The sequence below is a fragment of the Pisolithus orientalis genome (assembly GCF_024613125.1).
Source record: "Pisolithus orientalis strain OTSU chromosome Unknown F5J12scaffold_4, whole genome shotgun sequence".
Classification (NCBI taxonomy): Eukaryota; Fungi; Basidiomycota; class Agaricomycetes; order Boletales; family Pisolithaceae; genus Pisolithus; species Pisolithus orientalis.
This window is the reverse complement of record NW_026260785.1, coordinates 800,226-815,796: the sequence shown is the minus strand read 5'-3', so window position 1 is coordinate 815,796 and position 15,571 is coordinate 800,226. Positions and strand designations below refer to the sequence as shown.

At 50.0% G+C, this 15,571-nt stretch overlaps 6 protein-coding genes across 6 annotated transcripts; 3 read left to right on the top strand and 3 right to left on the bottom strand.

The window, feature by feature from the left end:
• Positions 1 to 3: 3 nt before the first annotated feature.
• Positions 4 to 3,673, bottom strand: F5J12DRAFT_805962 (uncharacterized protein). The gene is made up of 11 exons (XM_051744578.1): positions 3,153 to 3,673; positions 2,556 to 3,094; positions 2,400 to 2,505; positions 2,193 to 2,347; positions 1,786 to 2,139; positions 1,416 to 1,735; positions 1,249 to 1,363; positions 878 to 1,197; positions 592 to 825; positions 410 to 545; positions 4 to 353 (listed from the first exon to the last, which is right to left on the bottom strand). Exons 1-11 carry the CDS (start codon positions 3,604 to 3,606, stop codon positions 120 to 122), a joined length of 2,967 nt encoding a protein of 988 aa, XP_051603569.1. The 5' UTR covers positions 3,607 to 3,673; the 3' UTR covers positions 4 to 119.
• Positions 3,674 to 3,676: 3 nt separating this feature from the next.
• On the top strand, positions 3,677 to 5,226 carry F5J12DRAFT_805956 (TAP42-like protein). Its single transcript, XM_051744577.1, has 5 exons — positions 3,677 to 3,858; positions 3,911 to 4,117; positions 4,171 to 4,707; positions 4,760 to 4,914; positions 4,968 to 5,226. The coding sequence occupies exons 1-5, from the start codon at positions 3,763 to 3,765 to the stop codon at positions 5,140 to 5,142; spliced, it is 1,170 nt and encodes a 389-aa protein (XP_051603568.1). The 5' UTR covers positions 3,677 to 3,762; the 3' UTR covers positions 5,143 to 5,226.
• F5J12DRAFT_805953 (ras family-domain-containing protein) lies at positions 5,227 to 6,200 on the bottom strand. The gene is made up of 6 exons (XM_051744576.1): positions 6,064 to 6,200; positions 5,888 to 6,008; positions 5,742 to 5,814; positions 5,578 to 5,689; positions 5,363 to 5,526; positions 5,227 to 5,312 (listed from the first exon to the last, which is right to left on the bottom strand). Exons 1-6 carry the CDS (start codon positions 6,174 to 6,176, stop codon positions 5,251 to 5,253), a joined length of 645 nt encoding a protein of 214 aa, XP_051603567.1. The 5' UTR covers positions 6,177 to 6,200; the 3' UTR covers positions 5,227 to 5,250.
• Positions 6,201 to 6,326: 126 nt separating this feature from the next.
• Positions 6,327 to 8,853, top strand: F5J12DRAFT_805950 (methylenetetrahydrofolate reductase-domain-containing protein). The gene is made up of 10 exons (XM_051744575.1): positions 6,327 to 6,705; positions 6,753 to 6,798; positions 6,862 to 6,984; positions 7,034 to 7,189; positions 7,238 to 7,362; positions 7,410 to 7,598; positions 7,648 to 7,878; positions 7,928 to 8,299; positions 8,356 to 8,475; positions 8,527 to 8,853. The coding sequence occupies exons 1-10, from the start codon at positions 6,418 to 6,420 to the stop codon at positions 8,695 to 8,697; spliced, it is 1,821 nt and encodes a 606-aa protein (XP_051603566.1). The 5' UTR covers positions 6,327 to 6,417; the 3' UTR covers positions 8,698 to 8,853.
• An 89-nt stretch (positions 8,854 to 8,942) lies between these two features.
• Positions 8,943 to 11,911, top strand: F5J12DRAFT_383596 (DNA replication licensing factor MCM7). The gene is made up of 9 exons (XM_051739152.1): positions 8,943 to 9,020; positions 9,068 to 9,204; positions 9,264 to 9,323; positions 9,372 to 9,592; positions 9,640 to 9,961; positions 10,009 to 10,579; positions 10,631 to 11,021; positions 11,075 to 11,600; positions 11,656 to 11,911. Exons 1-9 carry the CDS (start codon positions 8,972 to 8,974, stop codon positions 11,719 to 11,721), a joined length of 2,343 nt encoding a protein of 780 aa, XP_051603565.1. The 5' UTR covers positions 8,943 to 8,971; the 3' UTR covers positions 11,722 to 11,911.
• A 304-nt stretch (positions 11,912 to 12,215) lies between these two features.
• On the bottom strand, positions 12,216 to 15,305 carry F5J12DRAFT_383593 (peptidase S8/S53 domain-containing protein). The gene is made up of 5 exons (XM_051739151.1): positions 14,514 to 15,305; positions 13,932 to 14,465; positions 13,773 to 13,876; positions 13,193 to 13,699; positions 12,216 to 13,144 (listed from the first exon to the last, which is right to left on the bottom strand). The coding sequence occupies exons 1-5, from the start codon at positions 15,189 to 15,191 to the stop codon at positions 12,349 to 12,351; spliced, it is 2,619 nt and encodes an 872-aa protein (XP_051603564.1). The 5' UTR covers positions 15,192 to 15,305; the 3' UTR covers positions 12,216 to 12,348.
• Between the last annotated feature and the right edge of the window lie 266 nt (positions 15,306 to 15,571).

Below are 15,571 nucleotides of genomic sequence, written 5' to 3'. Positions count from 1 at the left end.
GAACCCACATCAGAAAGTAGTAAATCACCAATACTATCTACGTACATACTCTCAATTAGCAGGTAGTACAGTACTTATATATACCGAAGAGCATGCGTTGTTGATGGATTCATAGAACTTCAAGCGGCGGTACACTTCAGAAGGCCATATCCACGCTCGTCATCACCGATCGCCCAGCTTTCAATCGTGAAATTCATACGCGGCGACTCGATCTCTTTTTCTCTATTCACCGACCACGCATCATGCACCTCTTTGAGATTTCCAATAACGGGCTTGAGCTTAGCGAGGAATTTGCAAAAAGCGCCACGGTCGTAATGGAAGTCGTCTGCCGGGGTATCCTGCAAAAGAGTGCACTGAACGAAAGGTCAGCGCCTAAGCTATCCAACCTTATAAGGGGCAAACCACGCACCTCTTTTCCGCAAAGTGAGACGTTGAGACTGTCGCCTGCATCGTCCTCGAGCCGGAGGTACAAACAATAACACCACTTGCAATGGGTCTCCGTCATATCATCACACCCTGGACAGGCCTTAAAAGTCAGCGGGACACTGAAAAGAGTAAGGACGACATAGAAAGGTCAACTCATGGACTCACTCTGATTGACAACCCATACAACGCAAAATACACGCGTCTTCAAGGAGAAATGGGAAGAAGTCGATCGTGCGTGCCACGACGGTAAACATGCTGGGACAAGTCGTACTTGAGAGGACCTCGCGAATGGTACTGTATTTGGGAGCTCCGCGTTGGGAAGTCATCGGCTGAGGCATTGGCGAGGTAGGCCACGACGTGCGATCCAGCATCAATTCCCGCTTCCATTTATCCTTGTTCCTAAATCGTCGCTTCTTGAATAAGCAGAACACTCCTAAGACGTACTGCTCACACTTTCAGGGTTGATTGTTGCTCTTCTTCCCGGTCAGTAAGAGGGAGAAGGAGTCTGTCCTCACCACCTAAGCGTCCGTGGGTGTTAGAACTATCACCTCTTTGGATTAGGCGCAAATTCAATATTCTGTACGAACTGCCGATGCAGATGTCGCGCGCCATTTGTGACTGAGCACCATCCAGTTTAATCCTCAATATACGGAAGTCAAGGCCACGCGCCCATTCGGAGGTAGATACCTGACGCGAGAAAGTTGGATTGTATGTATAATCGGTTGCGTAGATGGAAGTCCCGTCTCGCGGATCGGAATCAACGGATAAAACCTGCGTACGCTTTGTGGTGAAAGATGGAAGGCAGAGGCAAGTGTCACCAACCTCAACAACGCACGAAAAAAAGACGCTTGTGTCGTCTACATCTTGGAACAGTTTGTATGGGAAGGAATTCGGTAAACCGGCGCTCAAGCCACCTTCCGAAAAGCTCTGCTTCCGCCTGTACAAGCGTCCTAGGATGCAAACATCAAAGTAGGGATTGTGGAACTCACGTAAGAAGGGCTTTCAAGTGCAGGTATTTATCCACTTCCGTTTCGTTCAGTTGGATAACTTTTTCGGCAGTATGCATTTTGCCCTCAAGGTAGCCATTCCGGTTCAACCTTGCTCGAACATTGTAAAGGTACCAATACTCCCCGGCATTCATAAGCTGTGCCAAGTCTCTTGCTTTATCCCACATTTCGATGGGGAAGATACGATCGCAAAAGCCTGGCAGACACCAAGCAGGTTTGAGGGGGTACGTCTGAGGATTGTTCGTGTAGTCGGTCACATACACTGTATACGAGCCAGCATCGTTGTGGAACTTGTGTAAAATCTGCAATGAGTGTGAATATCCAGAATGCCCCAGAAATCAATGCCGCAAACCTCGACTGTACAGTTGAAATAACCTTCTGGAGCGACTTCCGGGGATGCTTCGCACAATAAGCGATGCTCTTTGGTAGGACGAGTGGCACGTTGTACACAGATTACTTCTTTCTCTGTTCCTCGCAACCCTTTCCACCACGTCAAAAGCTTGTGGCAGTATTGCAGCTCCACACCATCTTTGCTGGGTTTCCAGAAGGGGGTGAAGATATAACCCAAACCGTTAGCTAACGCTTCTTCCTCGGGCGCTTGCCCTCTGTCAACGGGTCGAGCGTCGTTCGCTGCAGAATCATAGACAGCCCAGCGCAGTTTATCTGTATACCCGATCGCCTTCAAAACGCCACTGAATTCGGAAATCTACGAAGATACCTCAGTAAGCACTAGGAGAACATGCTGCTGGCATTACCAACTTTCAACTTGCGCAAAATGACAACATCACCTTCTGCTACTTGAGGAAGCCACTCAACGTAAGTCTTCTGGAAGCACGTCACGCCGACACCAGCATCTGAGAGGCCATTGCCGGAGGTTATTGTAGGGTCAACGATTGTAAATGAACGTGACCACTCTGTCAACTATAAGCAATTGGCTTCGTATTCGAGAAACCGAAACTGCCTAACCGTTGGTAGAGGTTCTCTTTGGGGCATTGGCTTGAGTTACGACACCTATGACATTGATCAACTCATGACCTTTACGGAGCACATTCAATGGTGAGAATATATCGCCCTGTCAAAGGTCTATCGGTCCGCGACAGGAAAGAAAACAGATCGCCTAACCATTTCCGTCCGAAACGCGTTGCCCACCGACAAGCTTGGCTCCCCAGAGTGTGTATCTGTCTTAAAGTATGTACTGCTTGATGGTTGGGCAGACATACTATCTTGTGGGATCGTTGATAATATTTTATCGTTTTCCGAGTCATCGGTGTGGACACTGGTCGGGATTTGCGGAGGTTGAGGGGATACGACCTGCTCACTGGCCTTTCCGCTTAAATGGGTGGGCATACGTATATCACATTCAAGGTGGCCAGAAGTGCGGGATGCACGGTGTTTCTCCCATCTACGCTTCTTTCTCTCGAATTTTGTTAGCCTCGCAGGGCCATTTTGATTAGCGCTACGTTTGCTGTCGCGATGCCCATCCGACGTACAGTGGTCGCTGGGCTGCACCTTGTCTTCAAGGTGCTGGTTAGTGGATAGATCAACGTCTCCAAGACTAGGCGAAGGAGCTGGCGTCCTAGATGCGGATGCATCATCCATGATCACGTCGGACACTCGTCGCAAAGGGCCGGGACTGTACCAATCTTCCATCGGGGCGTGTTCTAAGTAACGTCGCGTACAGAAGAGGGTAGTCGCAGCGATAAAATCGTAAATACGTACTTTCCCATGTGTTGATTATTTTGCCTTTGTTAGTGCCGCTGAGGTACTTGATTGCGACACCACTGGTATACCTTAGGATCAATGGCAGCTGATGAGGAGCACTAGATTCCTTGCGAAACTCGACCTCTGCACCTTTGAGGGCGAGACAGATACGATCATGGGGTCGGAAAGGCAACGTCTCCACCCACTGGAAGCACCTCCCGGAGAGGGCCACCTCGAATCTGTTAAGGGAGTGATTTTCGGATACTTCGAGGTTGAAGCGACGAGCTCCATTCGCGGGCGGCCAGCTCATGAATACCTTTCCCTCCACATATCCCAAGTTGTTGTCCTCGAGGTGAAATAAACTCCGTGAGCTTCGCTTGCGGGAGCGATGGAAGAGATCCTCTTCGGTATCTGGACTGCAGCGGGACCTCTCTGCTTGGTTTTCAGCCTCCGAGTGGGCTGACCCCTTCATGCTAGTTTGAGTGCAAGTGCGATGGCACGCGGTGACGCGACTAGTCCGCGCCGTAATCGATACGCGTTGCGATAGTATAATTAGACCGTAGACGCCCCCCGGACACCGATAACCACATCAAACGGAGTCAAGGCTGATGTCACCTACGGAGACGTCATGGCAAGCACTCAACCACTCCCAGCGTTGTACGCAAGGGCACTTTCCACCGCCTCCAGAGCTGCAAATCTGCCCACCATCGAAGACGAGACTCAGGTATTTGCAACGAAAATCCTCGCAACTCTGCTTCATTCTTAATCTTCCTCAGGAGTTGCTTCGATCAGCCCTGTCCGATCTTAAGCAAGTTAACTCAAGAATCGCGGCACTTGCGTTGTTCAGTGTGAACGACACGCTTGGAGATATTTCCACTAGAGACCTCGTATACTTGACAGTTCCATTTGTTCTTGCCGAGGTGGAGAACCGGTCCCGATTCACGGATGCAGGCGAGCGTATGACCTACTTGAGTCAAGTTCAGGTGAGCTCTAACCCAAATATCAGGAAGAGCATGCCAACTCCGTTCATTGATAGAGTCATTTAAAAACATTCGTATCTAACCTCGAGTACCTGCATGTCGTATCAGAAGAAGAGCAGACTCTTCACACACAGTTGCCCTCCATCAAGGATGCTGCTAAACGACGAGAAATAAAGATTCAGCAACACAAGGCCGAGCAAGATCTTCGCGCCCGTATTGCAACAGTTCGAAAGCGTCGGAGACAGCGTCCCATCGACAGTGGTTCACCCAACGTTTTTGATCTCGCGGTCTCCTTGCTTCCACCCACTTCCAGGAGTTCGACCGCAAACGACGATGACAATGACGAAACCGAGACCGAAGATATCCTTCGAGAAGCTTCCCTGCTGTTGCTGAGGTTGTGTTACGCCCAAGCATACTCTCAACTCGAAAGCCTCGAACAGGAACTAGAACTATTGCGCAGTGTTCCTCCGCCTCACCCGTCACCCCCAGAAAACGAACGTCGCGAGAAAGCGAAAGATCAGGAGGCTTTGTGGAGACTTGAAAGTACCTCTCGCACTAATGGGGGAGGTCCGCTATTAGACCCTAGTGGCAAGGTAGATTTCAGTAGGCTGTATTGCCACTTACGCCACTCACACTCATTCGTAGCCCTTACGACCATTTACTATACTACCTTCCAGTGCCTCAGAGCGTGCCCGTTTGCAGGCACAGGTCTTCGGACCAAGTCACCGCTTACCGACCATGACGATTGACGAATACCTTGAAGTTGAACGACAGAGAGGGAATATCATTACTGGCGGAGGGTAAGCAAATTACTCTCTCCTCCCGCTACACTGCTTTAATCCATACCTTGCAGGCGCCAGTCCGAAGAGAGGCCTACGTCATCAGAGCAGCTAGCTGTGGATTCCGAGATGGAGGGCACGACCTTCGGTGAAATGAAATCGGAGGAGAAACGCCAAAAGGACGAGCAATGGGCTCAATTCAAGGATGCCAATCCGAGGGGTGCGGGCAACATTATGAACCGTGGATAGCGACAAATAGAATTGTCAGCGACTAAACCTCTGACCTCGAGCTGATGTTCTGTATCACTGAATGCAACTATATTGTACGAGACAATCATACAACTGCTGAGGATGGTATTAACAGCTGCATTGCGAAGCCTCCGGGAGAGCGGTTGATTGAGACGTCGTAACATCGATTTCTGGAAACATCCTTTAGGCGAGAACAGCTTCATGACCACCGTTGACCTACTTGTATTTGGAGCTTCAGTCTGACCTTCCTTCTCCATCCCCGGCAGTGATAATGCAATCTTCTTAAATAAAGATTTAACATTGTGACCTGCCTTGGCCGACGTTTCCATGAACATGATGTTCAACTGTGTTGCCCTTGTATTTGCTTCTTCGATCGTCACTTCACTGGAGGATGGCTAGTCAGCCACAAATACAGGAGTGAATCTGCATACAGACCGCTTTTCCGACAGGTCTGCTTTGTTGCCGACTAGAACAATGATGACGTCATTTCCCCGCTCTGACCGGACGTCGTCTATCCATTTGGACGTCGACAAGAACGATTGACGGTCTCGGTCCAAGGTGAACACGCAGGGTACGCCTGCACAAAGTAGGGTGCTTACTGGTTATGTCATAGACGACTATGGCTACAGAGGAGTCACGGATATACGACGGTATTAGCGAACGGAACCGTTCCTATCACACGGCGGGTGATAGTAGTCGTCGGAAGGGAGTTCGTGGTCCATTAGGAGCTGCTTCGATGGCTTACCTGTCCAGCAGTGTCCCATAGCTGCAATCTTACCGTTCTGTCTTCCAGGTACATTGTCTTGCTGAGGAAATCGATGCCAATGGTTGCTTGGTAGGTATTGTCGAATGTATCATACATGAACCTGTGTATGGGGTATGAGTGAGTGTACGAGGCGTGTCAGCCCTGTCAGATGTGACCTTGTAATGAGACTGGTCTTCCCGACGCTCTGGTCGCCAAGTAGAACGATTTTGGTTCGTTTTGGGGGGGTCGAGGAGAAATCAGCTGTTGCAGGCGTGGACGGGGATGCCATGGCTTCGGTTTGCTCTCTCTCTCTCTAGTACTGGACGTGTCTCGCTTCTGCGCGCCATCTTGTTCGGGGAAAGACATGTTTGGCTCTGTTTGTCCGCTGCCGGCGGTGCGTCACGTGGGGTCATGCCTGATGTGTGAGCGCATGGGCTATCACGCCGATAGATGATGTGCAACAAAAATATTTGTGATCGCCACCTGTAGAGAGGGTTGGACGTGGATTCCTCTCAGATACCACGCACTCTATGAAACTCTCAGACAAGATCGCAGCACATCCCGCCCACCGTCCGTTTTACACATTCGAATTCTTCCCTCCCCGTACAGACCAGGGATTTGACAATTTACTGACCCGCATATCTCGCCTCTCCAACCTCGATCCGATAGCTATCAGCGTTACATGGGGCGCAGGTGGATCGACAAAGGACAGAAGCCTTGACCTAGCCGGGATCACACAAGCAGATTATGGAATAGATACCATCCTTCATCTCACCTGCACAAACATGGTGCCAGGCCTGGTCGACGACGCATTGCGTGTAAGTTATCAGCCCTACGTGAAGCCACACCACCAACTTGGTTATAGACAGCTAAGGCCCGCGGAATACAAAATATCCTTGCACTTCGTGGTGGTTAGTATTTTCGCGAATGCAGTGCATGGACCTCGTTACGGTGTGCTTAGGCCTTTCACGTAGATCCTCCCCGCGGGCAGGAACATTGGACGCCCATAGACTCCCGTTTCAGTCATGGTGTGGATCTTGTCAAATATATACGCTCCTCGCCGGAATTCTCTCCTCACTTCTGTATTGGTGTGGCAGGTATTACACACATCTAATCCGTCGACTCCCGACACTCACTCTGTTTCAGCCTACCCGGAAGGGCACCCGGACAACCAAACTGACGATGACGGAGACTTTGATGTCCTCAAAGAGAAGGTAGAAGCCGGGGCTGATTTCATCGTGACACAACTATTTTACGACGCCGACCGCTTTTTGCACTGGCTCGAAAGAGTCCGTCGAGAAGGTCAGCTTCCTCATTTATAAACGATCACTCCCAGCCCACAATGCGCAGGTATCAGTGTACCCATTATACCTGGTGTGATGCCCATACCGACATACTCTTCTTTCCTACGGGTGGTGAACCTGTGCAGAATTCAGGTTCCACCATCCATAATGATAGACCTGGAGCCCATTCGTGTGAGTGGTTAAGCTTCACAGTTGAGCATTCTCTAAACCACGCTCAGCACGATGATCAACTTGTAAAAGAATATGGAATACGGCTTGCAGTCGATATCATTCTCAAGGTCACCGGTAACGGAGATATTCGTGGTGTCCACTTCTGTACGCTTAACTTAGAGAAAAGCGTACAGCTCGTCCTGGAACGTCTTAAATGGGCTGGTGGCAGTCCGACTACGAGGAATAAATTGATTGCAGTAAGCTCTTACGAGGTTCCTACTGCTGCTGTCATTCACCAGGTAGAAGGATTCCCCCGTTCCTCTTCCACCAATCTCCGAACTTGTCGTCACCCCGACTACTGCAACTAGCGACGCAGCAGCAGCCTTGACTTCCAAAACAACAGTGGAGATTGAACCGCCTGGGCGGGGCGAGATAAACAACGCCGCGACATGGGATGACTTTCCAAATGGCCGGTTTGGGGACTACAAGAGCCCTGCCTTCGGTGCTCAAGACCAGTGGGGCGGCCTTGGGCTTTCCGTACGCGTGTGCGTTCCCTGCAATATTGACGAGCTGACCACCTCCGTAGGTTCACCCTGTGCATCCCGACTGGGGGAATCCTGCAACAGCGGAGGAATTAACTGACCTGTTCCTGCGGCATTTGGACTCAAAAGCAGCCTCGACGCCGTTTTCGTCGTCTCCTCTGTCTGCCGAGTCGCAGACAATTTTGCACCAGCTGAAAGCTTTAACTAGGGGAGGGTTGTGGACCGTTTGTTCCCAGCCAGCAGTGGACACCCTACCATCTACGGACGAAAATTTTGGCTGGGGTCCGCGTGATGGTTATGTTTCCCAAAAGGCATTTATAGAATTCTTTTGCACCGAGGAGGTTGTCGATAAAATCGAGAAGAAGACACAGCTGAGCGGAGGAGGATCAGTTCATTACTTCGCTGCCAACCTTCAGGTGGGAATTAGTCAACTCTTTTTTTGTGGCCCATTGGATGACTGTGAGCCATGTAGGGCGATTTCAGAACCAATGTCCCAGAAGATGCGCGCAATGCGGTAACGTGGGGCGTATTCCCTGGAAAGGAAATTGTGCAGACAACGATAATTGAGCGGGAATCATTTCTGACTTGGAAGGTATGGATGTTGTCCTTTATAATGCCACCAGCCGAGATTGACCATATCCAGGAGGAAGCATTTTCGATATGGACTGAATGGGCATCATTTTATCCTCCAGGATCTGATCAAAGGACAATGTTAGATGAGGTCCGCAGAACCCGTTGGTTGATGAGTGTTCTCCACCACAACTTCAAGAATCCCGGAGCCCTGTGGGATTTCCTGGTCGATTTTTACTCGTAGAACCAAGCAGTAGTTGTGATTCCTGTGTTTTACACGACACGTCATTTCCACGAAATAAGCACCGCTGCATTACTAGTCATCGCCACCCGACAAACCTCGAATCCCCCAAGTACATGACATATGTACATACATACGTCTTGAACCTATGGTTTGGCTGCAATATTCCCAAGGCGCGCTCGAATGATGACTAATACTGCACATGACGGAGAAAGGCGTGTGACAGACGCGTGACAGACGCGACCAATCGCGAAACACAACTTGTATCCGGTGCACAATGTCTCTGCCTGTCATCAGGGTCAACGTTGCGTACGATGATGAACTCGGTATTTTGGAACCTCTTTTTGTTGTGAAAGTGCTTGACGCTGTGCAGATGCAATTCAGACCTTCTTGACTACCTTCGTGGGGCAAGAGAAAGATATCAACAGAGGAATCGCTAACATTGCACTTGACGACGATGGATTCCAATCAGAAGGACCGGCTAGCCGCTTCAAGTACATGCAGCAACTGGTACGGAAGATTCTGTACCCTAAGGCAATATGTTGACGAGTAATGGCTACAATAATAAGCAACGAATAGCGAACCGAGAGCAGCAAATGCTAACTATCGAGTTGGAAGATATCCATCAAGTGAGCAGTCCCATTTCAATAAATCCACTCGCTAACCTTTGAAAACAGCATCAAAAGACAGTAGTTGAACTCGTAGCTCGCATTCAAAGCAATGCGCGCCGCTATGTCGCCTTGTTCTATGAGGCCGTGGACAAGCTTATGCCAACTCCAACGAAAGATATCAGTGAGAACGATGAAGTCATGGATATTCTACTCCATCAGCGTCGTGAGCGAAACGAGCAGACCGAAGGTCTGCAAGAAGGCTTTCCAGCACACCTATTGCGAAGATAGTAAGTGTCCTCATGGCACATCCTTCTTGCAATTAATCTCGCTATAGTACAATTTACTTCGAACCACTGAAATCAGATGTCGCTCTCGCCGTGCGTGAGGTTCGAAGTACGCATCTTGGTAAATTGATCACGGTTCGTGGCATTGTCACCCGTGTCTCTGAAGTGAAACCCCTCCTCCTTGTGAACGCGTATACATGTGATGTCTGTGGCTCTGAAACATTCCAACAAATCTCAAGCAAAACCTTCTCTCCTATCACCGACTGCCAGAACGAGTCGGAGTGTAAGAAAGATGGGATCCGTGGAACTTTGCACATGCAGACGCGCGCAAGTCGATTTACTCCGTTCCAAGAAGTCAGAATACAGGAAATGGTAGGCAGTGTGCAAATCTTTCCTTGCCGCCACTCACTCCTCGATAGGCCGACCAAGTCCCCGTCGGTCACATCCCCCGATCAATGACCATCCATGTGCATGGTGGTCTTACCCGCCTCATGAATCCGGGAGATGTCGTTCATCTTGGGGGCATCTTTCTCCCTATACCATACACTGGATTCCAAGCAATCCGCGCAGGACTGCTCACCGACACTTATTTAGAAACACATCACGTACATCAGCTCAAGAAGCAGTACAGTGACATGGAGATGACTCCACAAGTCCAGCACCAAATCGCTGACATGCAGAGGGATCCTGCACTCTATAACAAACTTGCGCAAAGCATTGCGCCAGAGATCTATGGGCATGTAGATGTCAAAAAGGCCTTACTCTTGTTGCTGGTTGGCGGGGTGACGAAAATCATGGGGGATGGCATGAAAATTCGTGGAGATATCAACGTGTGCCTCATGGGCGATCCTGGTGTTGCCAAGTCACAATTGCTCAAGTATATTTCCAAGGTTGCACCACGAGGTATTTACACCACGGGACGAGGCTCTTCTGGAGTCGGTCTCACAGCTGCTGTCATGCGGGACCCTGTGACGGATGAGATGGTTCTGGGTATGTCCTCGGCTGTCGCATAAGCTCGCAGGCGTCCTTACACGTGAACAGAAGGCGGAGCTCTCGTCTTGGCAGACAACGGCATATGCTGCATCGACGAATTTGACAAGATGGAAGAATCAGATCGTACGGCCATCCACGAAGTCATGGAACAACAAACAATCTCTATCTCAAAGGCCGGTATCTCCACAACTCTCAATGCTCGGACGTCTATTCTATCTGCCGCAAACCCCTTGTACGGACGGTATAATCCGAAGGTTTCACCTGTAGAGAATATCAACCTACCTGCAGCCTTACTGTCCCGTTTTGACTTGTTGTTTCTCATCCTTGATAAACCGACCCGAGAAGATGACGAGCGGTTAGCGCAGCATGTTACTCATGTGCACATGCACAACACCCATCCTCAACTCCAGTTCGACCTAGTGGATCTGACTCTCATGAGGTCAGCAATGCAATCCCATTTGCCTTGTGTAGTATTTGACACCAAGTTCCTAGGCACTACATTGCCCAGGCACGCCTCAGGCGTCCCACAGTCTCCCCCGAAGTATCGAAATATATCGTAGACTCTTACGTTCGTCTTCGCAAATTATCGAAAGACGCTGCTGAACAGAAGAAGTCGCACACCTACACGTCTGCACGTACTTTACTCGGCGTTCTTCGCCTTTCCCAGGCACTTGCACGCCTGCGGTTTGCAAATGTTGTGCAGCACGACGATGTCGACGAAGCCTTGCGCCTTATGGAGTGTAGTAAAGAGAGTCTTTATGAAGACGAAGACCGGGAACAGGAGGTCGACCGATCCGTTGTTAGTCAAATCTACCGCCTTATAAAACACATAGTAGTGGAAGGTGGGAGGAAGCGGAGAAAGAGGCAAAGAAGATTTGGAAGGCGTCCCAATGGTGGCCCGGACACGGAGGATTCTGACGAAGATGAAGGTGAAGAGGAATTGTCGATGGTTGATGTTCGGTCGCGCGTCTTGGGTGCTGGTTACAATGAAGCGCAGCTTAATGAGACTATCATTGAGGTGAAGGCTCACCTGATTCAAGCATGAACTCCACTAACTTCGTCTCCCATGGCAGTATGAGAATGTCGATGTCTGGACACGAGTCGCAAACGGTTCTCGACTTCGCTTTATTGATATCTAGTGCTTAAATCTCCATCACATGCAACACCAGTGTGTATGTACTTCATAGGTAGTTATGTAAATATCATGGTTCGTGCAGATCTCCAGAGTGAGCGATGGTCCGTCCGTCTAAGCACCAAGTCTGACATCCCAAATTGCCCTCCTCGGGCATTCCTTTCGCTTGTCAGTAGAGCACGACATGGTCGCAGAAGTTCCAGGAAATGTCAAAGGCTCAACGACACACTTGTCCCCCTTAACACCCGTCGGCGGTACACGAGGGCCCCCAAGTTAGCCAACCCACTTGGACAGATATATTATCATGGGACGCAGTTCCAAGTCCAGGTCTCCAGGCGGTTCGGGTGGTGCGTCATGCACAAACACTGAACAGGACTCCGTTCATGTATGTCACCTTCGTTACCAGCGTTATCCAGCGTTCTGTTTACGGCACACTGGCAGAGCAGTAGCAGTATGAGCAACCTCATGAGTTTAACGAGGAAGGTTCCCAGCTCCGCTTTACTGATGCTCTCCGTTCCGCATACGTACATCAAATGTAGTTAGATATATTGTAGGTCTTCCAGGTTTCCTGAGTGGACATAACAGTAGTAGTAGCTTTATTCAATTAGAACCCTTACGAAGAGGAAAAAATGCGTCAAGCCTGAGATGCATGATCCCAACTAGACCCACTACCTGCGCTATCCGATCTGACCTCAGCCGTGAGATGACGTTGCTCATCATCGCCAGCCTCGGGATCATCCCTGTATCTCGGTGTGCCTTCGGCGCTTTCTTCATCATCGTCCAAGAAGCCTGAATGGATTTCAGGTCGTCTTGAAGCTTCCAGCATAGGTCCTTCCTCATCCACATCCTCGTCATCCGATACTTCGCCAAATGCATCGTAGAGTTCCTTCGCACGTACCCCCGGACGTACCGTGCCAGTCACTGAGGTCATAGCCACATCCTCCACAGCTAATGATGAGTATGCAGCGCGACGCCTAACACGCCGGCGCCAGAAAAATACACCTGCACCAATGCCGAAAAGGAGGACCACACTCAGTGCAACGAAGAACCACCTCGAGCTATAGACAAGATTAGACATGTCTGAGAACCAGCCTTCATCGGGCGTAGGCGTCATGGTAGGTATCGCGGATCCCGTAGGTTTACCAGAAAAAGCGGGCCGGTTGGCTTCTCCCTCAGCACTTTCGTGATCATCTGGGAGACCCAACGTGGGCTTCGGAAGAATTTTGGTGATGGGAGATGTGGGGATATCTATCGATTCCGGTTCCTCCAAAGAAGGGAGAAGATGTTCATCGTTAGGAAGAACATAGGTTTTCGCCTTTGAAGCGTCGATGGTGGAGCCCCAAAACATAAGCCTCCAGCCGTGAAATGTTCCATTCTGACCTTCCTGGTCTGACACCTTGATGGTCCATTGGCCAAGGGGATTCTCACCCCTAGGTTCAAGTCAGAAGTAATTATTGTGGCGGTGGGTCATGTCTTACCAATGCTTAATTGACATGAAACGCCAACCACGGAATCCTGTGTTGTCGAAATCTTGTGAGCGGGGTGCAGCCAGCACACTCCGTATTCCATTTGGACTGAATAATTCAACCTCCACGTCACCTCTTTTCGTGTGAGATATCCACACTCGGACCGTCACATGCTCGATATCCTCTAGGTTGTGTTGCTCCATCATTCCCTGTGTCACAGTGAATGTGCTAGAGATGCCTCCGCGGATAATCGGTACGCCGCCCGTCATCTCTCCCTCTTCATCCAGTAATGAGCCATTATTGATCTGAATTGCGGAAGGGTGAAACCACGCCTGCGGCTTAACGAGCGACCAATTCTGAGCCGCAGTGACGAAAGCGTACGCGTTGAGCTGTCCGTAACCATACTTGTAGCTGAAGGATCCTCCAGTCGCCGTCCGTTCCCAGTCTGGATCCTCGGGGTTGATCTTCTCGGCAGTTCGTACGCAAAGGTGTTGAATGTCACGCCAGGATAGGTCGGGCCTTTGTAATAAAAATGATATATATATAAAGGCTTCCATCAGAGGTGAATTTAAGTCATGCGGCGACAACCTACCGCACTGAAAGGGCAAGTGCGAACACACCAGCAGCATTCGGCGCAGCAGCGGATGTTCCTCCATGAGAATTGGAACACTTGCCATCCCCGACATCGCTGGTGACCTAGATATTTTAGTAAGCGAAGAAAAACGAGAGATAGTTAGGTGAGAGTACCCACTATACTCTTCCCACTCCCTGAGCTGTAGGCGACAACCATGTTTGCTGCACAAGCTTCAGAGTAGTATGGGTGCAGTCCCTTGTAATCCACAGCGGCCACAGTCACGGAATATATACTGTTGGTATAGCCGTCGAAATTACACTGATCTCCGAACATTGCCCCATTGCCACTGGCAAAGACGAAGACGGAACCCTTTCCACCTCTGCCGTTCTGGACGCCGTTGACGACGGCCTTTTGGATGATATATGATGGCGCTTCCATTGATTTCCCGTCATCCGGCGGTCCCCAGCTACAGCTATATATAGACACGTTATGGAAACCATAGTTAAGAGCAGCAGCCTCGTCGACGTCAGTGATTGGACCGGAGAGGATTCGAACGCCAGCAATTTTGGATTCGTAGGCCAGGCCAACTCCGCAGACATCATTTTTTACGGCTCCTATTTGCCCTGCGCAGCGAGTGCCGTGACGGTCGTCTGCAAGGACTGGGGTGGGAAGGTCAGTATGGTCGTTGAAGTCATAGGAGTGGGCAGCGTCCTGAGTGCCCGGTAAGAAACAGCAAAAAAGGCACCAAAAACGACACACGAAGTTCTTTGCCAAGTCTCTGTTGTTATAATCCAGTCCATCATCTACGAGGGAGGTTATTACGCCTCGGCCAGTTATGCCCATTTCCCAAAGACCAGTGACATTCATCATATGCTCTGGGTAGTCGGGGTTGATAATATGCCATTGGGAGGTAAATAGGGGGTCAGAAATGCCAAGATGTGCAGCAACGGAGGTTGAAGCATCGGGGGTCTGGTCTGCGGGGGTAGTTGGTGGTGGGGCCCTCTGGATATGGGCGTCGTCACGTTTATTGCGTCGGCGAGGGACTTGTTCTTCAAGATAGTTGATGGAAGAGAGAATACGGCGAGCACTCCGCTGGTGATGTGAGCGCACCCAAAAAGAATTGCTCGTAGCCGCGCGTGTACGGAGACTCTCATACCGAGTGTGGACACTGTCCTCCGTCGACCTGGCACGTATCCGCGACATTGCTTTCGCACTTCGGACAAGCCACAGGTTTCGAATCTCGCCTACTTGTTCTACGACTTCCACACCGAGCTCTCCGGCACATTCGTCCAGAGATGCTCCAGCTGCGGGGTTATGCTCCAGAACGAAATAGTCATGGGTCAGGTAAGAGCGCTTTTCCGGCGAATAAGAGCAAGTTAGCTCTGCGACCAGCGGAAACAATAGAAGCCATGGTAGATGGAAGAGGCAGAGACGCATATCCCTAAGCACGAGTCTGCCTAATCTTTGAGAGTCCTACTGCAATTCTGATCGCCTGTCTGCTTAGATGACCAAATAAAGCCAAAGTTCCAAGCCTTTGACTTTAACGTCACGACGTCGGTGCAGGTGTCAAAAAAAAAAAAAGGGTACATCATTCCCATAATTACTGTTGATTCAATGCACGTGCATGTCAAGGGTATAAAGTTAATAATGAAAGAGTATGTACTGTAAACAGATTTCAGAGAAGGTCCTAGGAATGAGTCCCTAGTGGTTGTTTGGCATACATCATGATCACTGAACAGTGCAAGCAACTTTGTCACATTGAATATGTTGTTCTCATGCCATTTGCTTGCTCCAAGGAAGGCGTTCGGGCAGGCGCC

Coding starts and splice junctions, on each gene's coding strand:
- F5J12DRAFT_805962 (XM_051744578.1), bottom strand. CDS start 3,606: ATGAAGGGGTCAGCCCACTCGGAGGCTGAAAACCAAGCAGAGAGGTCC. Junction 1,198..1,248: donor TTTTTTCGTGCGTTGTTGAG/GTTGGTGACACT, acceptor AAGCGTACGCAG/GTTTTATCCGTTGATTCCGA. Junction 354..409: donor TCTCACTTTGCGGAAAAGAG/GTGCGTGGTTTG, acceptor CCTTTCGTTCAG/TGCACTCTTTTGCAGGATAC.
- F5J12DRAFT_805950 (XM_051744575.1), top strand. CDS start 6,418: ATGAAACTCTCAGACAAGATCGCAGCACATCCCGCCCACCGTCCGTTT. Junction 6,706..6,752: donor TGGTCGACGACGCATTGCGT/GTAAGTTATCAG, acceptor ACTTGGTTATAG/ACAGCTAAGGCCCGCGGAAT. Junction 7,879..7,927: donor GGGGCGGCCTTGGGCTTTCC/GTACGCGTGTGC, acceptor CCACCTCCGTAG/GTTCACCCTGTGCATCCCGA.
- F5J12DRAFT_383593 (XM_051739151.1), bottom strand. CDS start 15,191: ATGCGTCTCTGCCTCTTCCATCTACCATGGCTTCTATTGTTTCCGCTG. Junction 14,466..14,513: donor GAGACTTGGCAAAGAACTTC/GTGTGTCGTTTT, acceptor CCGGGCACTCAG/GACGCTGCCCACTCCTATGA. Junction 13,700..13,772: donor GCACTTGCCCTTTCAGTGCG/GTAGGTTGTCGC, acceptor TTTATTACAAAG/GCCCGACCTATCCTGGCGTG.
- F5J12DRAFT_383596 (XM_051739152.1), top strand. CDS start 8,972: ATGTCTCTGCCTGTCATCAGGGTCAACGTTGCGTACGATGATGAACTC. Junction 9,021..9,067: donor TGCGTACGATGATGAACTCG/GTATTTTGGAAC, acceptor GACGCTGTGCAG/ATGCAATTCAGACCTTCTTG. Junction 9,593..9,639: donor GCACACCTATTGCGAAGATA/GTAAGTGTCCTC, acceptor ATCTCGCTATAG/TACAATTTACTTCGAACCAC.
- F5J12DRAFT_805956 (XM_051744577.1), top strand. CDS start 3,763: ATGGCAAGCACTCAACCACTCCCAGCGTTGTACGCAAGGGCACTTTCC. Junction 4,118..4,170: donor CCTACTTGAGTCAAGTTCAG/GTGAGCTCTAAC, acceptor GTTCATTGATAG/AGTCATTTAAAAACATTCGT. Junction 4,915..4,967: donor AATATCATTACTGGCGGAGG/GTAAGCAAATTA, acceptor CATACCTTGCAG/GCGCCAGTCCGAAGAGAGGC.
- F5J12DRAFT_805953 (XM_051744576.1), bottom strand. CDS start 6,176: ATGGCATCCCCGTCCACGCCTGCAACAGCTGATTTCTCCTCGACCCCC. Junction 5,815..5,887: donor TATGGGACACTGCTGGACAG/GTAAGCCATCGA, acceptor GCCGTGTGATAG/GAACGGTTCCGTTCGCTAAT. Junction 5,313..5,362: donor GACTGAAGCTCCAAATACAA/GTAGGTCAACGG, acceptor GGATGTTTCCAG/AAATCGATGTTACGACGTCT.